This window comes from Oncorhynchus masou, chromosome 24, assembly GCF_036934945.1.
Source record: "Oncorhynchus masou masou isolate Uvic2021 chromosome 24, UVic_Omas_1.1, whole genome shotgun sequence".
Lineage (NCBI taxonomy): Eukaryota > Metazoa > Chordata > Actinopteri > Salmoniformes > Salmonidae > Oncorhynchus > Oncorhynchus masou.
The window spans coordinates 104,558,342-104,576,060 of NC_088235.1; the positions used below are offsets into that span (position 1 = coordinate 104,558,342).

General features: G+C 44.5%; 2 protein-coding genes across 2 annotated transcripts; one reads left to right on the forward strand and one right to left on the reverse strand.

The window, feature by feature from the left end:
* Nucleotides 1-3,006: 3,006 nt before the first annotated feature.
* Nucleotides 3,007-9,175, reverse strand: LOC135511505 (uncharacterized). The gene is made up of 3 exons (XM_064932995.1): nt 9,123-9,175; nt 4,494-5,645; nt 3,007-4,445 (listed from the first exon to the last, which is right to left on the reverse strand). The coding sequence occupies exons 1-3, from the start codon at nt 9,173-9,175 to the stop codon at nt 3,677-3,679; spliced, it is 1,974 nt and encodes a 657-aa protein (XP_064789067.1). The 3' UTR covers nt 3,007-3,676.
* Nucleotides 9,176-10,181: 1,006 nt separating this feature from the next.
* On the forward strand, nt 10,182-16,620 carry LOC135513178 (uncharacterized). The gene is made up of 3 exons (XM_064935967.1): nt 10,182-11,404; nt 13,998-14,097; nt 15,548-16,620. The coding sequence occupies exons 1-3, from the start codon at nt 11,039-11,041 to the stop codon at nt 16,396-16,398; spliced, it is 1,317 nt and encodes a 438-aa protein (XP_064792039.1). The 5' UTR covers nt 10,182-11,038; the 3' UTR covers nt 16,399-16,620.
* Nucleotides 16,621-17,719: the final 1,099 nt, after the last annotated feature.

Consider the following 17,719-nt stretch of genomic DNA (forward strand, 5'->3'; position numbering starts at 1 on the left):
GCTAGAACCATCCCAATACAACATTCTCTGGGCTGCTAGAACCATCCCCGTACAACAGTCTCTGGGCTGCTAGAACCATCCCCATACAACATTCTCTGGGCTGCTAGAACCATCACCGTACAACAGTCTCTGGGCTGCTAGAACCATCCCCATACAACAGTCTGTGCTGCTTGAAGCCAGAAAGCCATGATCCTAGAAGAAATGTCCACCGAGACTTGCCCATCCTCATGCAGTGGAAGGTACAGGGCTGCAGCTTTAATCCAATGTTGTCCAGACCAGAAAGAAATGCATAAGTGTAGCTCTTGAATCAGGCTGTAAAATCATTAGTCTGAGCCACAGGGTGGAGGTGGCTGGGTTATTGTCTACCAGCACCCTTCCCCTATAAGACAGCTGGGGTAACACACATATTCACCTAGACAATCTGGCACACACATTCTCAGTTATTTTTTTGAAAGTCATCGGAGCCTTGAAAAACCTGGAAGTCTTCATCCCATCTCTGCCCCACTGAAGCCCCCTGGTAACCATGGAGTCGACCCTATCTGAAGCCCCCTGGTAACCATGGAGTGGACACTATCTGAAGCCCCCTGGTAACCATGGAGTGGACCCTATCTGAAGCCCCCTGGTAACCATGGAGTGGACACTATCTGAAGCGCCCTGGTAACCGTGGAGTGGACACTATCTGAAGCACCCTGGTAACCGTGGAGTGGACACTATCTGAAGCACCCTGGTAACCATGGAGTGGACCCTATCTGAAGCCCCCTGGTAACCGTGGAGTGGACACTATCTGAAGCCCCCTGGTAACCATGGAGTGGACACTATCTGAAGCACCCTGGTAACCGTGGAGTGGACACTATCTGAAGCCCCCTGGTAACCATAGAGCGGACCCTATCTGAAGCACCCTGGTAACCGTGGAGTGGACACTATCTGAAGCCCCCTGGTAACCATAGAGCGGACCCTATCTGAAGCACCCTGGTAACCATGGAGTGGACACTATCTGAAGCACCCTGGTAACCATGGAGTGGACACTATCTGAAGCCCCCTGGTAACCATGGAGTGGACACTATCTGAAGCACCCTGGTAACCGTGGAGTGGACACTATCTGAAGCCCCCTGGTAACCATGGAGCGGACCCTATCTGAAGCCCCCTGGTAACCGTGGAGTGGACACTATCTGAAGCACCCTGGTAACCATGGAGTGGACACTATCTGAAGCCCCCTGGTAACCATAGAGCGGACCCTATCTGAAGCACCCTGGTAACCGTGGAGTGGACCCTATCTGAAGCCCCCTGGTAACCATAGAGCGGACCCTATCTGAAGCATCCTGGTAACCATGGAGTGGACACTATCTGAAGCCCCCTGGTAACCATGGAGTGGACACTATCTGAAGCACCCTGGTAACCGTGGAGTGGACACTATCTGAAGCCCCCTGGTAACCATGGAGCGGACCCTATCTGAAGCTGACCTGCACACAGCGATTCACTCTTTTCCCAATTAACTCTAGCTGAGGAGGCCCCTCACACACCTTTAAAGCGTTTGAGAGCCTTAACATCCTCACCCCCTGTAATAAAAACCCACACGTCATCTGCATACGCAGACAATGCCATCGTGGAACCCATCATTACACCTGGCACAGAGAAACCAGTAAGCCTCGCTCTTATAAAACAATTCAATTCAATTCAATCGTTCAATTGCCAGACAATATAACTGTCCTGAAATTGGGCATCCCTGCCTTATACCCCTTTGGACGGGGATGGGGCAACTCAAACTAACCCCCTCCTTCACCATGAGCCCCCAGCATACAGTAAACTCATCCAAGACAAAAAAACATCCCCAAACCCAGAGGCTTTCATTGTTTTGAACAAATACTGGTGGTCCACACGGTCAAAAGACTCCTCCTGGTCCTAAGAAAGCAAACCAACATTCACATCAGACAGTTTACAAATGTCTAAAACATCTCTTATTAGAAACAAGTTATCAACTATAGAGCAGTCAGGTACACAGTAAGACTGGACCTTGTGGACCAACAGCCCAAAATATTTTTTGAACCTGTTTGAGACACTTAAATGTCATTTTATATTCTGCACACAGCAATGCAACAGGTCGGCAGTTTTTTAAAAGAGCCAAATCTGCCTTTTTGGCAACAATGAAAGCACAGCATTTTGACAGGATATAGGAAGATAACCCTCACGTAGACAGGATACAGGAAGAGAACCCTCACGTTGACATGATACAGGAAGAGAACCCTCACGTTGACAGGATACAGGAAGAGAACCCTCACATTGACAGGATACAGGAAGAGAACCCTCACGTTGACAGGATACAGGAAGAGAACCCTCACGTTGACAGGATACAGGAAGAGAACCCTCACGTTGACAGGATACAGGAAGAGAACCCTCACGTTGACAGGATACAGGAAGAGAACCCTCACATTGACAGGATACAGGAAGAGAACCCTCACGTTGACAGGATACAGGAAGAGAACCCTCACGTTGACAGGATACAGGAAGAGAACCCTCACATTGACAGGATACAGGTAGAGAACCCTCATGTTGACAGGATACAGGAAGAGAACCCTCACGTTGACAGGATACAGGTAGAGAACCCTCACGTTGACAGGATACAGGAAGAGAACCCTCACGTTGACAGGATACAGGAAGAGAACCCTCACGTTGACAGGATACAGGAAGAGAACCCTCACGTTGACAGGATACAGGTAGAGAACCCTCATGTTGACAGGATACAGGAAGAGAACCCTCACGTTGACAGGATACAGGAAGAGAACCCTCACGTTGACAGGATACAGGAAGAGAACCCTCACGTTGACAGGATACAGGAAGAGAACCCTCACGTTGACAGGATACAGGAAGAGAACCCTCACATTGACAGGATACAGGAAGAGAACCCTCACGTTGACAGGATACAGGAAGAGAACCCTCACGTTGACAGGATACAGGAAGAGAACCCTCACATTGACAGGATACAGGAAGAGAACCCTCACGTTGACAGGATACAGGAAGAGAACCCTCATGAAAAGATTCACACACCACTTCATAAAAATCCTCCCCAATAGACCCCCAAAAGTGCTTATAGAACTCAGATGGTAAACCATCGATGCCAGGGGCTCGGCCTGTTGAGAGCTGCATAACTGCTGTGGACATCTCCTGCAGAGTAATGCCAGAGTCCAAAGCAGCTCTCTGCTCAGGGTCCAATTGAGGAAGTCCATGTAACAACTGTTCAGCACACAGAGGATCACAATCCTCCTTATAGAGGGCTGAGTAAAAAACACACGGCATGTTGGTGCTTGTCACCGTCATCCGAGGTCACCTTCCCATCAGGAAGACAAAGGCATTTGCGTTGCAATGTCGACTGCCCTAGGATATTTTTAAAGCGCTAGGAGCATCCATATCCTTGAGGGTAGCAAAGCGAGACCTAATCAAGGCACCCTAAACACTTTCATGTAAAAACGACCTCAATCCATGTCTATTGTCCTGTAAGTTCATGACTAGTCCGGGGTCATTCTGATTGAGCAGCTTCAATTCAATAGATTTGATGTCATGTTCACTGGCCCTGATAGTCTCTTTAACTTCAATACTAGACAGAGCAATATACTGTTGACAAAACACATGTATTTGGGCCTTCCCAACCTCCCACCATCGTCTCAAGGACTCAAAATTCCATTTAATAACTACATTTTCCCCAAAAATACTCAAACTTTTCACAGGACAAGTGAATATCAACAGACACATTATGATGATCTGAAAAACCCACAGGAGTAATATCACACCTTTCAACCCTACTACAGTAGTGATCAGATACATACAACCTGTCTAACCTTCCAACCCGACTACAGTAGTGATCAGATACATACAACCTGTCTAACCTTCCAACCCGACTACAGTAGTGATCAGATACATACAACCTGTCTAACCTTCCAACCCCTCTACAGTAGTGATCAGATACATACAACCTGTCTAACCTTCCAACCGTACTACAGTAGTGATCAGATACATACAACCTGTCTAACCTTCCAACCCCTCTACAGTAGTGATCAGATACATACAACCTGTCTAACCTTCCAACCGTACTACAGTTGTGCTCAGATACATACAACCTGTCTAACCTTCCAACCCGACTACAGTAGTGATCAGATACATACAACCTGTCTAACCTTCCAACCCCTCTACAGTAGTGATCAGATACATACAACCTGTCTAACCTTCCAACCGTACTACAGTTGTGCTCAGATACATACAACCTGTCTAACCTTCCAACCCGACTACAGTAGTGATCAGATACATACAACCTGTCTAACCTTCCAACCCCTCTATAGTAGTGATCAGATACATACAACCTGTCTAACCTTCCAACCGTACTACAGTTGTGCTCAGATACATACAACCTGTCTAACCTTCCAACCCGACTACAGTAGTGATCAGATACATACAACCTGTCTAACCTTCCAACCCCTCTACAGTAGTGATCAGATATATACAACCTGTCTAACCTTCCAACCCCTCTACAGTAGTGATCAGATACATACAACCTGTCTAACCTTCCAACCCCTCTACAGTAGTGATCAGATACATACAACCTGTCTAACCTTCCAACCCCTCTACAGTAGTGATCAGATACATACAACCTGTCTAACCTTCCAACCCCTCTACAGTAGTGATCAGATACATACAACCTGTCTAACCTTCCAACCCGACTACAGTAGTGATCAGATACATACAACCTGTCTAACCTTCCAACCCCTCTACAGTAGTGATCAGATACATACAACCTGTCTAACCTTCCAACCGTACTACAGTTGTGCTCAGATACATACAACCTGTCTAACCTTCCAACCCGACTACAGTAGTGATCAGATACATACAACCTGTCTAACCTTCCAACCCCTCTACAGTAGTGATCAGATACATACAACCTGTCTAACCTTCCAACCCCTCTACAGTAGTGATCAGATACATACAACCTGTCTAACCTTCCAACCCCTCTACAGTAGTGATCAGATACATACAACCTGTCTAACCTTCCAACCCCTCTACAGTAGTGATCAGATACATACAACCTGTCTAACCTTCCAACCCCTCTACAGTAGTGATCAGATACATACAACCTGTCTAACCTTCCAACCCTACTACAGTAGTGATCAGATACATACAACCTGTCTAACCTTCCAACCCTACTACAGTAGTGATCAGATACAAACAACCTGTCTAACCTTCCAACCCTACTACAGTAGTGATCAGAGACATACAACCTGTATAACCTTCCAACCCTACTACAGTAGTGATCAGAGACATACAACCTGTATAACCTTCCAACCCTACTACAGTAGTGATCAGATACATACAACCTGTCTAACCTTCCAACCCTACTACAGTAGTGATCAGATACATACAACCTGTCTAACCTTCCAACCCCTCTACAGTAGTGATCAGATACATACAACCTGTCTAACCTTCCAACCCCTCCACAGTAGTGATCAGATACATACAACCTGTATGACCTTCCAACCCCTCCACAGTAGTGATCAGATACATACAACCTGTATGACCTTCCAACCCCTCTACAGTAGTGATCAGATACATACAACCTGTCTAACCTTCCAACCCCTCTACAGTAGTGATCAGATACATACAACCTGTCTCACCTTGCTGCACTGACACCACCTTCATTAACCTTCAGCCATGTGTACTGCCTAACTTTTGCATTCTTTACTCTCCACACATCAGAAAGCTGAAACTCAGTTAGTTGACCAGACAGACAAATTGCTGACCGCAGGCGAGGTTCTTCAGCAGTGCGATCAGTAAAACCCACTGTAGCGATCCAGTCTCCCCCTAAAACTATACACCCCTCCTGGTCACACTGTCTTAAGATTTCCTTTATTTGATCAAATACAGCAATATGCTCTGTACCCTCATTAGGAGCATAAACATAAAATACATTTTAAAAATTAAACATAACATCGGCCTTGATCAATGAAACCTGACACTTGATAATCTCTGTTGTAGATACCACATTCACCCCTAAGCCTGAGAAAAACAACATTTCCATTCCAGTACTGAAATTAGTACCATGACTGAATATATGCTGCCCCTGCCACCACATACCCCAGTTACTTCTAATACACAAGCTAATTGAACAGATTCCCAAAAGTCTGGTCCAGAAAACCATTTACTTCACCTAGATTGTAAATTGAGTCATTACCAGCTGCTATCATATCAACAGGGATATCAGAAACGCCCAGATCCTTCTCCTGATCCTCCTCAACTGAGGCCACAGAACCATGACTCCTCTCAGCCACAAAGCATTCACACCTTGAGCTGAACGGTAAGTTCAAATAAAGTCTGGTCTTTCTCTGTCTGTCACATAGTCAATCAGAGATGGAGATGATGGAGTTCCCTTAAACAGAAACAATATAGCTCAATATCACTGTTCCAGCACCCAGACAGAAGAGACTACAGTTCAATCGAGTACAGGCTGGCATCAACCCCCCCCCCCCCCCCACCCCACCCCGCCCACCACCCCACCACACCCCGCTGGGGTAAAGGAGTTACAATGACGCACCTTAAGGTTATTATAGCTGCTGGTGGTGGGGAGGTGAATGGTTGTTGAAAACTGTTGCTGAAAAACAGCAAGTGAGAGAACGAAGATAAGTTGACATATAAATACATCCCAAGACTTACGACCCATATTGGTTGAGCGAGAGGAAGGTGATAATTGCAAAAGTGAGCCCATAGGTTAAACATCAAGCCTGAGGAATGTGCATAACGGGGCCGTGCTTATAGGCTATAGGGTCAATAGGTGAATGTCATTCTGCATGTGGCTAATAGGAAAGAGGAGAAGAAACAAGACACTATGCCCCTAGAATAGGAAACAGAGTGAATTATGTTATGCTTCCTGGCTGAAGTTAAATGAGCATTCAGACGAGCCTTCCTGATTGAACTTTGGTAAACAACACGAGGCTGGGCGAACTCCAGCTCATCTCATATGTAGTACAGATCTCAGTCTGTCATCCTTTGACCAATTCATTTTCATCCAATGTATATGCAGAGAGACCTAGGTGCTAACCATCACACCATAGTAACTAACGTGATGAAGGCAATCTGAAGAAGAAAAATCTTAGCACATAGGGGAGGCAATGTTAAATGGAACTGTTCATGAATCAACCGAAATGAAACGACTGGCCATCAAGCTCTGTTCCGATTGATGCAGTCAATCCAGCTTCATGACCATGTCTTTTTGCTTCCTTAAAAGCTTGTATTAATTGGTGCTTAGTCGCCTCTTATAGTTTTGTCAATATTGGAGCTCCATTGTCAGTGAATATTCCTCTCAGTAGATCAGCAGCTGAGAAGCAGAGGCAGGCTAACATTGGAGTATTACTGAAAAGGTTTGATGTAAACACAGCCAGACGGTCCCAACTAGATCCCTTCCCCTCCCTTGGCACTAACCTTTCAATGTTTGCAGATTTTATAGGGTGGAAGAAATACTGTGGAATCTTTACCACTGCTTATACCTAACCAGACCTTTTACACATGCTATCATCGAGGGGTTAAAGGGAAAGGGATAGGTTGTGATTTGGGACTGGCAGATACTCTTCTCCATAGACCAATGTAACAACTACACCGGGTGTAGTGGCTTACTATGACCACCAGGGTGCACACCTCTCATGCCCTCTCTTGGTCCTCATGGTGGTATTCAGCAGTGCTGAAGTTCTCTCCCATGTACACAAGCCCAGTCAGTGTGGTGATAGAGCTCTTCACTTTTAAGAAACCATATACATCCATAGGACAAGTTGTTCAGGTGAGGCAGGTGTGAGTGACAGCATTACAGTCTCTCTATGCTGCAGGTTCTCTGAAAGGTGTGGACTGATTGTCCTCTCAACATTCTGACCTGTGGACTGAGGAGTCTGTTGCTGTGTAACACTCCCTTCTTGTGAGGGAGCACTCAGACCTGGAACAGGGAGGGAGGGTGGGGGGATAGGGAGGGAGAGGGAGAGGGAGAGGGAGAGGGAGAGGGAGAGGGAGAGGGAGAGGGAGGAGAAAGAGGGAGAGGGAGAGGAAGGGGGAGAGTGAGAGGGAGGAGGGAGAGGGAGGAGAGAGGGAGAGTGAGAGGGAGGAGGGAGGAGGGAGAGGGAGAGGGAGAGGGAGGAGAAAGAGGGAGAGGGAGAGGGAGAGGGAGAGGGAGAGGAAGGGGGAGAGTGAGAGGGAGGAGGGAGAGGGAGGAGGGAGAGGGAGGAGAGAGGGAGAGTGAGAGGGAGAGGGAGAGTGAGAGGGAGAGACCTTAGTGAAATACTTACTTACTTACGAGCCCCTAACCAACAAAGCAGTTAAAACATTTTTTTAAACAATTATAATAAATAAATACAAAATATGAATAAGAAATACAAGTAACAAGTAATTAAAGAGCAGCAGTAAAATAACAATAGCAAGGCTATATACAGGGGGTACCGGTACAGAGTCAATGTGCGGGGTCACAGGTTAGTCGAGGTAATTGAGGTAATATGTACAAGTAGGTAGAGTTATTAAAGTGACTATGCATAGATGATAACAACAGAGAGTAGCAGCGGTGTAAAAGAGGGGGGGGGTGGTATAGAGGTCCTGGATGGCAGGAAGTTTTGCCCCAGTACTGTACTGGGCCGTGTGCACTACCCTCTGTAGTGCCTTGGGGTCGGAGGCCGAGCAGTTGCCATACCAGGCAGTGATGCAACCAGGATGCTCTCAATGGTGCAGCTGTAGAACCTTTTGAGGATCTGAGGACCCATGCCAAATCTTTTCAGTCTCCTGAAGGGGAATAGGTTCTGTCATGCCCTCTTCACAACTGTCTTGGTGTGCTTGTTAGTTTGTTGGTGATGTGGACACCAAGGACCTTGAAGCTCTCAACCTGCTCCACTACAGCCCCGTCGATAAGAATGGTCCTCGGTCCTCTTTTTCCTGTTTTCCACAATCGTCTCCTTTGTCTTGATCACATTGATGGAGAGGTTGTTGTCCTGGCACCACACAGCCAGGTCTCTGACCTCCTCCCTATAGGCTGTCTCGTCGTTGTCTGTGATCAGGCCTACCACTATTGTGTCATCGGCTAACTTAAAGTTGTGCAGTCATGATTGAACAGGGAGTACAGGAGGGGACTGAGTACGCCCCCCTGAAGGGCCCCCGTGTTGAGGATCAGCATGTCGAATGTGTTGTTACCTACCCTTACCACCTGGGGGCGGCCCGCCAGGAAGTCCAGGATCCAGTTGCAGAGGGAGGTGTTTAGTCCCAGGGTCCTTAGCTTAGTGATGAGCTTTGAGAGCACTATGGTGTTGAATGCTGAGCTGTAGTCAATGAATAGCATTTTCACATAGGTGTTCCTTTTGTCCAGGTGGGAAAGGGCAGTGTGGAGTGCAATAGAGATTGCATCATCTGTGGATCTTTTAGGGCGGTATGCAAATTGGAGTGGATCTAGGGTTTCTGGGATAATGGTGTTGATGTGAGCCATGACCAGCTTTTCAAAGCACTTCATGGCTACTGACGTGAGTGCTACGGGTCGGTAGTCATTTCGACAGGTTACCTTGGTGTTCTTGGGCACAGGGACTATGGTGGTCTGCTTAAAACATGTTGGTATTACAGACTCGGACAGGGAGATATTGAAAATGTCTGGTTGACAATGTTAGTAATTGAATATTGATGTCTATGTCTATATTATTGCCAAACATATTCTACAATACCCATGAGACATAGGCTACCATGTATTTTTAAGAGGAATCATTGGTCTCAGTAAAGTGATTCAGTTTTATGCACAGGAATTAAAAGAAACATTGAGAATATTCTGAACTCAATTTCGGCCAAAAAACCTAAATAATTCAAGAGCATTTATGACTGTGAGGGAGTAAAGAGAACTGCCAGGTAAATGGGAAAATATAATTCGTTTCACTTTCCCCTCTGCTCTGTCTGTGGTGACGCCATGCTCTCCAAATATAACTCTGCTCCCTGAGGCGTGTGCCGTGCCGTGCAATGTGTAAAAAAAAAATCACATTTCGCCTCGTTTCTCTCTCATGTCTAAACTCACCTTGGTGTGAAAATAGTTTTACCGTCCTCCTCACCTATGTCAAGAGCAGGCCTAATTCATTACACTGTGTTTCATTTACGCTTCATTTGACTATTTATGTGTTTCATTTACGCTTCATTTGACTATTTATGTTTTTTAAACGTTTTAAATGTAACCTTTATTTAACTAGGCAAGTCAGTTAAGAACAAATTCTTATTTACAATGACAGCCTACCGGGGAACAGTGGGTTAACTGCCTAGTTCAGGGGCAGAACGACATATTTTTACCTTGTCAGCTCGGGGATTCGATCCGGCAACCTTCCGGTTACTGGCCCAGCGCTACATGGTGTGTCTGTATCATATCAATTAAAAAAAGGGGTGTAGTTATCAACCATACATTACATATTTGTTTTGGACGGTTTGGACCTACGATTTACTCATCATGAGTCACAGAATTGTTCAAAAATGAGTACATGTTCAAATTGATATAGGGAACACTAAGAACAACTAATTAGGGAAATAAGCTACCTAAATGTACTGATATGAGTGACAAGTTACTGACAGGTGCACGCGCTGTGCGAACGTTCCAAATGTGAACAGGAGGGGTTAACCTGCATTAATGTAAAACTGATGACGTTGAAGATGTCTAGAGATCGCACATTTGGACGTCCAATAAAAATGTGGTGTGGTGTCTGAAGGTTAAAGTAGGTTGCCAGGCTACATGCAGGCTGTGCTGTGAGCGAACATATCCTACCACGTTGTGTCTCATCTCACCAGCCAGGAGCGCCGTGTGTGCGCCTCGCCTCCGTCCTCGGAAAAAACTCTGTCGAATGTCAGAGAACAGCTGGGAGCTTAACATTTCAGAAGTCTGGTGGTTTCAAAAGTCTCGTCTCCCTGCTTACAGAGTGACTGTTCTGTTCAGCCAAACAGAACGGTGCGCTTCAACAACTTAACAACTTTTAAAGTGGTGAATACAGCACTGCAACAGCGTGGAAGGAATTTCTCATAGATGTCCAGTCAATTGGAAAGAGGCCTACAGCTAGAGACGACCAAGCTTAATGCTCTGAAACTCGAATTCGATGATGAGGAGATTGATGTGGAAAGTCTCGACGGATGCCTGCCCGAGGAGCGGCACGGCAGCGCGGAGAAAGGAGCGAAGGTGTTCACGGAACAGCATTCACTGCAGACGCCGCGCAAGTCGACCCGCAGCCCCAAATGCGCCCGCTGTCGGAACCACGGCGTCGTGTCTTGTCTCAAAGGCCACAAGCGCTTCTGTCGCTGGCGTGACTGCCAGTGCGCGAACTGTGTTCTCGTGGTGGAGCGGCAGCGAGTGATGGCTGCGCAAGTCGCCCTGCGGAGACAACAGGCGACAGAGGTGAGTGTCAGGGACATCTGACTTTTACTGGCAGGATATAATTAAAGAAAGATAATTATCATATCATGTAGGCCTAAATGCTGTATGTAAATGTTTTGTAACTTGTGTCAGTCCATGATTATGTAATTACAGGTTAATACAGGTCAGATATGATGACTAACCCACCCATGTGCATCATGCACCTATTCCTTTTTGTCTACATTTGCTCTGATAGAGAAATGTGGAAATTGAAACACGAGAACAATTAATTGTCCTAATCTATGTAAAAATAAAAGTTGCCTATGATTTATATATTCTCTTAGATAGTGTGTGACTAAGCAGATTCATATGCATTGCTTTTTAACCTTTGTGATGATGAAAACAAGAACAATATTGTTCCATATTCCCTGAAAAAAACAGTCTGTTTTTGCTTTACATTTGTGGATAACATAGGGTGTGTTTTCCTGATATATTTGTTTTATTTATACTGAACATAAATAGAATGTCAATGATTTTACTGAGTTACAGTACATTTCATATAAAGAAATCAGTGAATTGAAATATAGAAATTAGGCCCTAATCTATGGATTTCACATGACCATGCAGGGGCGCCGCCATGTGTGGGCCTGGGAGGGCATAGGCCCACCCACTTGGGAGCCAGAGCCACACACTGGGGAGCCAGGCCCAGCCAATCAGAATTCGTTTTTCCCCACAAAAGGGCTTTATTACAGACAGAAAGACACCTCAGTTTTATCAGCTGTCTGGGTGGCTGGTCTCAGACGATCCTGCAGGTGAAGAAGCCGGATGTGGAGGTCCTGGGTTGGCGTGGTTACACGTGGTCTGTGGTTGTGAGGCTGGTTGGACGTACTGACAAATTCTCTAAAACAACGTTGGATGTGGCTTATTGTAGAGAAATTAACATTCAATTCTCTGACAACAGCTCTGGTGGACATTCCTGCAGTCAGCATTCCAATTGCACTCTCCCTCAAAACTTGAGACATCTGTGGCATTGGGTTGTGGCAAAACTGCATTTATTTAGTGGCCTTTTAGTGTCCCTAGCAGAAGGTGTACCTGTGTAATGATCATGCTGTTTAATCAGCTTCTTGATATGCCACACCTGTCAGGTGGATGGATTATCTTGGCAAAAGAAAAACGCTCACTTAACAGGGATGTAAACAAATTTGTCCACAACATTTTTGAGAAATAAGCATTTTGTGTGTATGGAACATTTCTGGAATCTTTTATTTCAGCTCATGAAACATGGACTTTACATGTTGCGTTTACATTTTTGTTCAGTAATAGATTTAGTTATTCCACTCGTAAAACTCATTTCTTTACACTCACAAGCATTTTATCATAGAAATTGTAGGCCTTACATCAAGAACACTCAATTGTAATGATTCTGTAACAAACTAGCAACTTCATGCAGTAGCCTACAATACATTACAGAGGTTATGACTGTATTTACATACCTGGTTTAATGTAATACATTACTCCATCATAAATTCCCCATGCTCTACATTTTATTTCGTTGTTTCAACTAATTGTTATTAAGTAAAAGTAGTTTACTAAAGATTTTGGTCAAAGTGTTACCCAAACTTTTTTTGCTGGCCCAAACTTAGCTCCAACTTTTAAAAAAATTGGGGGAAAAAATAAGTTTACTTAAAACAATCTGTTTGCTCAACTCATATGTTCTTTCAACTATAAATAAATATTTGAGCATCTGTGGAACTGGTTATACACATGAAATTAGTGTTCTAACATACAATGCTTTCAATTGACATATTTTACACACTTTGACACATTGTGCATGTTCATTTATGCAGTAACTATAATTCAAAACGTCTTCACCTGGGATCTGAACTCACAACCATTTGATGTTCACGTCATTCTTCCTCGTACTCCACCATGTCTGTGTCAATTATCACTTAATCATTATTCTCTCATCATTGATTTTATTTACTTATTTCAACAATTTGAGGGCTTTCTGTCTAGTTGTCTGATGTTGGTGGGGCATATTAACCTGTTCTAATGATACTCCTGAATCACTATGATCAATAAAATAGATGTACTTTGAAGTGAATGTACTTTGAAGTGTAGCAATACAGGTGAAATCAGTAATTGACACAGACATGGTGGTTTAGCAGGGACATTGGTATGCCATGAACCAAGAGATTGTGAGTTCACATCCCAGTTGATGAACTGTATAAATGAACATGCACAATGTAATCATGTATGTGAACATGTGTCAAATATGTCAGTTGAAAACATTGTATGTCAAAAGCACCGTGTGAGTAAGTAGTTCCACAGCCTTCTTTAGTGAAGATGCCCAAATAAGAATTGTATGAACATATGAGACAAGTTGAGCAAACACAACATTTTAAGTTGACTGCTTTTTTGCCTAAGTTTTCTCAAGTTGGGGCTAAGTTTGGGCCAACTGGAAAATAAAAGTTCAGTAACACAGTAACACTTTGATCGAAAGTTGAGTAAACTAAAAAAGGCTGTGGAACAAGCTACTTGATAATAATTAGTTGAAACAACTCTTCTTTTTTTTACAGCGTGGGGTTAATGCATATGTAAATATATTTCAATGTATATTATCTCTCCTCTGCAGGGTAAAAAAGGAGTCAGAGGAACAGCCGCACCATTACCTCGTACAGCGTATCAACGCTACACCAGAGCACCTAGCATCCTAGCTAAGAGTATCTTAGAGGGTATGTATCACCTAGCATCCTAGCTAAGAGTATCTTAGAGGGTATGTATCACCTAGCATCCTAGCTAAGAGTATCTTAGAGGGTATGTATCACCTAGCATCCTAGCTAAGAGTATCTTAGAGGGTATGTATCACCTAGCATCCTAGCTAAGAGTATCTTAGAGGGTATGTATCACCTAGCATCCTAGCTAAGAGTATCTTAGAGGGTATGTACCACCTAGCATCCTAGCTAAGAGTATCTTAGAGGGTATGTATCACCTAGCATCCTAGCTAAGAGTATCTTAGAGGGTATGTATCACCTAGCATCCTAGCTCAGAGTATCTTAGAGGGTATGTATCACCTAGCATCCTAGCTAAGAGTATCTTAGAGGGTATGTATCACCTAGCATCCTAGCTAAGAGTATCTTAGAGGGTACGTATCACCTAGCATCCTAGCTAAGAGTATCTTAGAGGGTATGTATCACCTAGCATCCTAGCTAAGAGTATCTTAGAGGGTATGTATCACCTAGCATCCTAGCTAAGAGTATCTTAGAGGGTATGTATCACCTAGCATCCTAGCTAAGAGTATCTTAGAGGGTATGTATCACCTAGCATCCTAGCTAAGAGTATCTTAGAGGGTATGTATCACCTAGCATCCTAGCTAAGAGTATCTTAGAGGGTATGTATCACCTAGAATTCTAGCTAAGAGTATCTTAGAGGGTATGAGTGATACACCAGTGGACCTATATACTTCAAGTGTATCTCAGAGAGTATGTCTCAGTGACATACCTTGGGTAATACAAATTATGCAAATGAGAGGATATGGAATTACACATTGTGTTTACCAGTGAGCGGTTGGGAGGGACAATGTTGTTTTGAGGTTTGTTTCTTCTTCTTTCCCCTGAGTAAGCACATGAACGTGTTCACACACTAGGCCATGCCATCACAGCTGTGTTTAGAGCATCTACTTGGCCTTTATGAATTTTGATGGGGTGCCATTCTTGAATTTTGATTTATTTTGACTTAATTTACCTAAATAAACTTTGTGATGTGATTATATTAAAACAGAACGTGTTCTCAGGTACTCTGAGAAAAAAAAGTGCTATCTAAAACCAAAATGGGTTCTACGGCTGTCCCCATAAGAGAACCCTTTGAAGAAGCCCTTTTGGTTCCAGGTTGGGTTTCTGTATAGCACTTTGTGACATCTGCTGATATAAAAAGAGATTTATAAATACATTTGATTGATTGATTGAGGTAGAATCCTTTTTGGTTCCATGTAGAACCCTCTGTGGAAAGGGTTCTACATGGAACCCAAGAGTTCTAACTGGAACCAAAAAGCGTTCTACATGAACCAAAACAAGGTTATCCTATGGGGACAGCCACAGAACCCCTTTGGAACCCTTTTTTTCTAAGAGTGTATCATATTAATCATTAGACAGGTGAATGACATCAGTCTTGTTTACTTCCTTATAGGCTACAAACCCCCAGTAAATGAGGACGGACCCTGGTCCAAGCGAGGTCACTTCTCCTCTGTCAGTGCCCGGATGAGGAAGAGGAGGGCGTTTGCTGATAAGGAGCTGGAGAGTGTGATGCTGGAGAGGGAGCTGAGACAGAGAGAGCTGGAGGACCTATCAGGTCTCACCCTGCTTCACCACCCTGCCCTGGCAGGGCTGCCCTCTTCCCCCCACCACTGCTGCCCACAGAAGGACCCCGGGGTGGCCACCTACGTGCCTGTGCACAAATACAAACCGGGCCCTGTGCTGTATGAATGTGACTTCCACTGCTACCAGGAAGAGGTCAAGGCCCGATCCACAGCAGAGAGCGGTTATGGTTACAGTCAGTTCACGTCACAGTGTAACTCTAACTCTGGGGTTCTGGAACACATGGAGCGAGTCAGAGAGAGAGCACTAGAGAGCTGGAAGTGTTCCAGGAAGAGGGAGACCTGTGAAGAGCCTTCACCCCTGCCCTCACTACAACTCCAACAGAGCGGGAGTAGTTATTCTGAAGGCTCAGCGGACCTGGACAGGGATAAGGCCAGGCCCAAAAGGGTAAAAGACAATCCAACGTCTCCAACGGCTCCAACGTTCGGCATTCCAGAAACAGCCCTCACACACTCTGACTCTCCCTCTGAGCCTAAGCATGTGTTTCAGAGAGAGGAACAACCCTATAGGCACAGCAGGGTCTTAGAACCTCACCTCCTCCCACCCAAGGACTGGTCAGCAGGGGGGACTAGGCATCATGAAGGGCCTCAGATCAACTCAGTGAAACCCACAGTGGTGAGGCAGCCATTACCGTTCTCAGTGGAGTCACTGCTGAGGGCTTGAAGAACTCAGAACCAATATTTTTTTCAGAAGTGCATTTTCTATATCAACACTGGTGGTAAAATTTGTAACTAGTGGAATATTTATACTCAAATCTACTTTGAAATGTTATACATTCGTTAGTTAGTTTTATAAATTGCTCAGCATTTTTCAAAGGATTGTAAGATATTGTATTTTGAAAGCAATAAAGTAGACATGTACAATGTAACATGTTGTATAATCTCCCGTTTGTATTCCCATATCATTGTCCTTTTTCTTTTTCTGACCGCAAACATCCTTTAACTTAAAAAAACCCGTTTCATGTGTCATATTAATGTATTACTATACTGTTGTATGTGATATACTCCCTTGGCTAAGGCAACTGTAAAATAACTAACACTCTCACATTTAGATAATTCAGAAGATACTTTTAGAATGCTTTCACACGTAAAAATAATTTGATAATTTGCGTTTTGTACATCCCCGATCACAGTATCCACACTGCCGGCTTCTGTCCTCCTTCACAGGGTTAACGCTGTCAAAATAAACTCTTTGGTGTTCAAAAATCCCTTTAATTCTAAAGAAAACAAAGAAAGAAAGGAGTACACACTCTCTCTTTGAGAGAGAGAGAACAGAGTACATAGGAGTACATGGGTAGGCTGGTGGCCTGCAGCTCTCTGAGAGAGAGAGAGAACAGAGTACATAGGAGTACATTGGTAGGCTGGTGGCCTGCAGCTCTCTGAGAGAGAGAGAGTGAGAGAACAGAGTACATGGGTGAGAGAGAGAACAGAGTACATAGGAGTAGAGAGAGAGAGAACAGAGTACATAGGAGTACATGGGTAGGCTGGTGGCCTGCAGCTCTCTAAGAGAGAAAACAGAGTACATAGGAGTACATGGGTAGGCTGGTGGCCTGCAGCTCTCTGAGAGAGAAAACAGAGTACATAGGAGTACATGGGTAGGCTGGTGGCCTGCAGCTCTCTGAGAGAGAGAGCGAGAGAGAGAGAACAGAGTACATAGGAGTACATGGGTAGACTGGTGGCCTGCAGCTCTCTGAGAGAGAGAGAGAGAGAGAGAACAGAGTACATAGGAGTACATGGGTAGACTGGTGGCCTGCAGCTCTCTGAGAGAGAGAGAGAGAACATTAGAAACCAAAGAAAAACACCTCCAAGCCTGTTGAACACTTTCATCGTGCTCTCTAATAAATGGTATCAAATATATAAATACCAAAGAATTGCAATACACACACACACACACACACACAAGAATGGTACCCCGAACACACACACACACACACACACACACACACACACACACACACACACACACACACACACACACACACACA